The 6,000-nt window shown below is 43.2% G+C and overlaps 1 protein-coding gene across 6 annotated transcripts in view; it reads left to right on the top strand.

Moving 5' to 3' along the window:
- Positions 1-387: 387 nt before the first annotated feature.
- si:dkey-253i9.4 (rap guanine nucleotide exchange factor 2) overlaps positions 388-6,000 on the top strand; it is a 61,121-nt gene continuing 55,508 nt past the window's right edge. For 5 of the 6 annotated variants that reach the window (XM_017717450.2, XM_037532765.1, XM_017717449.2 and 2 more), the window contains exon 1: positions 390-1,129. In XM_017717450.2, the coding sequence (XP_017572939.1) occupies positions 1,061-1,129 (69 nt within the window). In that variant the 5' untranslated portion in view covers positions 390-1,060. Of the gene's footprint in view, positions 1,130-6,000 lie in introns of all 6 variants that reach the window. The other variant, XR_005129356.1, reaches the window with a different exon arrangement.

Here is a 6,000-nt window from a genome sequence, read left to right as displayed (position 1 = left end):
TGTACAATGATAAACTATTTCAAGTCATTCAACCCACTTTGAATGGCTTTGTTTGCGTCTCAACCGTTGAATTACAGAGAAATTTTGAAAAAATTGGTGGAGTTCCCCTTTCATGCACAAACGCATCAGACGCCTGGTTCCTATCAGCGCCGCTGTAAGTAGGTTGGAAAAAGTCTGACTTGCTAAGCTCGTGTAGATTTTACACTGAAACACTGAAAGACTTCGCTTACATCTTAAAGATTTAATCATGCAGAAACGTGGGGCTGTATGTATGTGTAACTTCGACGACTGTCCACTAGAGGGGCGACACAGCCTGCTTCTCCCGTTTAATTTCCACAACCCCCCCTCTCCTCATGAATCACGCCGCTGACACGGCCTCGACTCGCCCATTACCGAGAGGGCATCACCCCGCCCGGTCCGGCCCGTCACTGAGGAGGTTTCAAAGGAAACTTCTAGCGTTATTCTTGTGTAGGAAAGGCAGCCGAACGGTCGCTGAGCTCCAGGGGAGTGCCTAGCCTGAGCAGACGCCGCGAAGCGAGGCGGCGGAGTTCATTACTGGATTTTTACTGTACTTTTTCTGGGGAGCCGCGATTCCGACTACAAAACAATGCGGAGACACGGGACCTGGATGCTAAAGCGGTAGCCTAGAGCTACTGTCCGATAGTGAGGCAGACACGAGAGAAGAGAAGACAAGAGCAGCGGTTTTTACGTTTGTCTTATTCTCCGCCTTAAAGTTGTACTGTCGATGTTCGGCAAAGGCCGGGACAGTATTATGAGCTGGGAAAAGTAGTCCCGGCGCTGCTGTACGGGGAAACGAGCTGCTGGATGCGGGGACGCCCCCGGTGCCCTCAGGCTACGAGAACAACTCGAGCCCCCGGCTCTGAAACCGGCCTGGACGCACAATAAGCCTTTCTCCCGTTTGAGGAACTGTGAGTTTTGTTTTTGAGCTTGACGGAGCCAGGCGAAGGCGATAACTTAAGAGGAAATGCTCCAAGCCTGAAGGAAACATTTTCGTTGTTCAGTGCAGCCCGGCAGTCGTGCATTTTTTCAAAGCAACAGGATGGCGTCTTATGTGGACAACAGCTTTCGACAGGCGATTATGAAGAGCCCGACCGAGAGGACGCAACAGGTAATATTAGTTACGTTCCCTGCTTTGTGGTTACACCGTGAAACATCATCTACAGTCGTCGAGAAGGAGTTTCCACGCCGTAGCTAGTTGTAGCACCGTTTCTGTTCTCAAATCTTGTTGGGGAGCTAAGCTAATTTTAGCCACTTTACCGTTACTCGGGAGCTTCTTATTCGAATTTTCCGGTCCACCTTAAATGGTGCAGCAGTTACGTTCTGACGCGCGGACAGGCGCCAGTGTGTTACTGCGGCACTGTTTACTTTTTAAGGTGGAACGGAAATGATGCTTGGGGAGCCAACTTTAGCCTTGTGTTAGTGGAGATGGTTCATTTTGGTGATAACCGAACACATTCACTGGTAGGAAAAGGGGTTGATTTTAACTGTAAAACATTGGCCAGAAAGATTTTTCCCCATTTCGCTGCCATCTTTCAAGTTTGCTTGCCTTAAACACAGATGCAGTGAATCGATAAAGGGCGATTCCACCGATTTTCGAAATGTTTGCATAAATCTGTGATGCAAACAAAGTCAGAGTGGGTTGGTGTGAAGTGGTTTATCGTAGAGGGTCAGATTTCTTTACAGCAGCGGTGATGGGAACCAGGGGTCTTGGTATCAACAACACAAATGTAGCTGCTTTGTTTACCTTTTAAAACCATTTAAAACCACCACTGAGCCTGCATGTGTTTTCTGGTATTTTATATGTAAGGATGATGGCAAAATAATGGGAGATCTGAACAAGTGAGATTTATTTCTATAATTTCCCCTTAAAATACCTTTCACGTCTCTCCACCATGAATGGATAAAAACGTTTTATTCCAAAATTTTGTCATGAAACTAGTGTTAACATGTCTTGAACATCAGGGTGTGAACTCATAACCACTTCATATAATAGCCTTCTGTGAGGGAGCGTTTAAAGGTGGACGTCGGGTTCCTATCACCACCTGTGTGGTCAGTTCTCTAGAACACTGGCTTTGTTTACATCGTAACCATTTAATTCTGCAGAACTTCTTAAAAACTGGGGGAGTTCTCCTTCAACGTAGCTGGTGGGATTTTTTTTTTTTTGGTGTGGTTGGAATGTGGTCTTATTTTAGCTGCACTTCTGACTCAGTACTCCAGACCAGCGTAACTCACTCTGATTAAACCAGAGCCAGTCAGTCTGATGACATCTGTCTACATTACACTATAATATGGTGACACACACCGCGTTATTTTGCAAGCTTTTCCTCCCAGTGTTTCTGCTCACGTAGCCAGAAGTGACAGTACATTGTCGCGGAGGCCCTGGAGAGCTTGAAAAAACCCTCAGGAATGTGAGGCTGTGAGAACATCAGAATCGAAGGAATGCAGGGTGCAGCATGTGTGCCTGCCAGCCATGTCTTCTGACATGAATGATCAACTAGACATGTGCCTGTTTCCTTTAACGCTGGCCTAATCTAACCTTTAATGCACTGAAAAAGTACAAAACGGAGTCTGAAACTGGTTTTAGCAAGGCTAAGTACCAAATTCATGAGATTGAAGATTGGTTTCTGCTCTTATGTGTTCAGCTTTAAAAAATACAATGAAATTCTTACACCACAGCAGCATGAACCAGCAGACAAATAGAGAAATAAGTAGAAGTGCACAGGAGCCAATGGGGCAGGGGGGTATTGCACATACAAGAAGGATATTGCACATACAAGACAATACGTCAGACAGCAAGTGGCACCAAATGGTACAGGTGACTGGCAGTAAGTGATGAGGTGGATGGCAGTAATAACAGAATGGGTGCTGTGGCTGCACCGCGCAGAAGCAGCGAGGGTTATTAGTGTTGTTGTTGTTTGTAGTAGTATTAAAATCTGGCAAAACCTAACTAATATAGTTTTTTTCCTAAAGTATTAGAGCAAGATTAATCATTTTTTGAGCAGGTGACCTTCACAGAGGGGCAGTAGATGGGCAGATTTGCTCATGATTTGAGTTTTTGTCATTGGGATCGTTGTGTCTGTCTGTCATGGAAACTGATATAATGCTGCACAGAGCATCACATCCTTCTCAAAGTCCTACTCCAGCTTCATGAATTCTGTTGCCAGCACTGCCACTGGCAATGAAGACGTAATCTAATAACCCAGCCGTCGTTGCAGGCTACGAAGAAATGGTTAGAGTTATAGTGAGAAGATATTGCCACGTTGTTTATCGTAGTGGTACCGTTAATGTAACCGTTGGTGAATTGTAACTCTGACCAGACAGGCTCTGAATTGCATAAAGTAGTTTGGTATTAATGGTAGATATTTGTGAACTGACATGGTGTTTTGTTAAAAGGAAAGTGCAAAACTAATCTCCAAGGCATGTGGCCACTCGGCACACAGGGTCTGCAAGTTAGTGGTTACAACCTGAATATTGTGAGGGGCACCGTGCAATGAGCAGTGTTGATCCCTGCCTACACGTCTCTGCTGTGAATTAAAATACAGATATCCCTTCTATCATCTTCTTCCAATTAGGGTAAAAATGAGGTGAGCACAAGTGTTCTGACTTGCCTCATAACTGGACAAGCTTTCCAACAAAAACCATAAAACCCAGCCTTAAATAAGTTTAGTGAAAGAGTTGACATCTGTAGTATATTTTTGATAAATCCGTTCATAAAGGCGTTCGAAAAATTTGTGTCAGTTATGGGCTTCTCTCATTGTTTACCTTATGGAGGCTTAGTGGGAACGCTCTGTTATAACCCCACCATGAGGCTGCTGTACTTCAGCCTGGCTAGCTCTAACTCTGAGTTGTTTACATGTTTTGAAAAGCTGCTCTTTTACAGATACTAATATATTTATGATGTCAGCAGTTACTCTTGTGCAACAAAATGAAGGCGAATCTCAAAAAGTATCTAATTGTTTGCTGTCAAAGTTTGCGGATGACTAAAAGCACGCTTTTCCTGATGCTACATACTTAAAATATCCGTGTTAGATTTTACGGCTCTTTAGGTTGCGCACTTCTGTGTCACCCTGACAACACATGCATGAACTGTTTCTAGAAATTCTAATCATGCCTTTCACTCATATTCAACTCCTTACATGCAATGTTCTCATATTTAGCATCCTGTTTATGTTATGCTGCCTGAACTTACTGGCAGCTTTCTAACATTAGTCACTGGCTTATCTCACAGATCTTTCCTCTGTATTATGCCAGTGCTTCTGTTTAATCGTCCTCGTAAACTTGTACTACTTGTATCATAACGGCACTATCCGGTACAGCCCAGAGGAGAAGAGAGGGGTTTTTTATGGTTCCTCTCAGGGTTTTTCTATTTTTCTTTTGAGTGCTGAGTTTGTAGGAATATGCTTTGGGACAGCGTCTTTTGTAAAAAGTGTTAAACAAATAGCATTGAATTGAATGGAGCTGGGATATTGTAGCACACAGTACTGAAACACCTATAGTTTTCCAAGCTGTGAGAACCGCCTTCATTGTTGCTTGTGATGGATGTGTGGTCAGTGCACTTAACACACACACACAAGAGAAATTCCTGTGATTCGTTGGAGCGTTTGTTAAATGACACAGTGGGCATGACTGATGGATTTGAGAGCTTTATAGTTTCTACAATACATACACAGCGTTGCACATTTGAGTGGCTAAAACCGTTCCTTAGAATTGTGTTTAATCTGAGTGGCCATGTCACTGAACCACCATCAGCAGTTGTGCTAGCCCAACAATAACATGTTAAAAGAAACGTCCTGAATTGAATAAACGCTTCGTTTGGCACTTGGCTCATACCGAGCCGTATCTTTGGCCAGACAAGTCAGTTTGTTCTCATGAGATATAGGAGCAGTTCAGGTGGTGACGATGCTGAAGGCGAAGCGCACATGTTCTGCGTTTCACAGTCCAGGTTTTTGGTCCTGCTTAGCCTTAAAATAAGAAGTTCTCTCCAAAAAGAAAAAGTCCACACTTCAAGTACATTAGCATTAGTAAAACAATCCAGTTTAGATCAGTTAGGATGGCAGTGGCTTTAAAATACTGGAGGAAAATCCCTTAATTTGTAGCTTACACATAGAATGATATTCGATATAAATATTTGCGTAATAGCACATAGTTTTGTAGTGTATTTATTACTGGCTTATGATCCAGTTTGATTTACATTGGATTGATATCATGACTTTAGCACCATGCTTCAGAAAAATCACTTCACTTTTGTCATTTGTGTATTTTGACTTCTTATACATAACTTTTTTGTATAGTATCTTGAATATGTTCAGATTTCATGTTACTTCAAAACTCATTTCTCTGTTTTGGACATGCTATTGCTGCCAATGTTGTGTCCCAGAAGTGAAGCAGGACGGTCGGTAAAGCAGAGAGTTTCCGCAGCGCCTTTATCACGCCAATTGTGAGAGAGCGAATCAGGTTGAGACATCTCCAGTGGAAATTGACGAGGAAATTCTAACAATGGGCGAAGTTCCTGAGATTGGCCTTTTTTTATAGCAGCCCCGGCAGACCTGATTGTGGTGGGGAAAACCAGCAGCTGACAAATTTTAAAGCGTTTTCTTGATGAAGATGTGTTTACTCTTGTACTGACAGAGCAAGAGTTTGAGTTATCAAGCTCTTGACTCAGCTAGTGACGCCCATAAGCACAAACATTTCACTGCGGGAACAATACCAGACTGAATCTGTGGAGTGGAGTGAGTGCGAAAGCCCACAAGATTCAGGATGTTTTTGTACCAGGCGAGCACAGCCTAAGACGTCAGTGCAGTGCAAGGGTCAGACACCTTTAACACTCCCTGAAACCGCTTGCTAAATGCGAAGATAGATATGAAAAGTGCTGTTTGTTTTGTTCTAATAATAAAGTGGCAGGTTATCTTCAGGAAAAGAAAGGGAATATACCCAGTTTGGCATATGACAGTTTACTTTCAAGGCATTTTGACTTGGTTT

This window comes from Pygocentrus nattereri, chromosome 22 (assembly GCF_015220715.1).
Source record: "Pygocentrus nattereri isolate fPygNat1 chromosome 22, fPygNat1.pri, whole genome shotgun sequence".
Classification (NCBI taxonomy): domain Eukaryota; kingdom Metazoa; phylum Chordata; class Actinopteri; order Characiformes; family Serrasalmidae; genus Pygocentrus; species Pygocentrus nattereri.
This window is presented reverse-complemented; position numbering and strand designations above follow the sequence as displayed.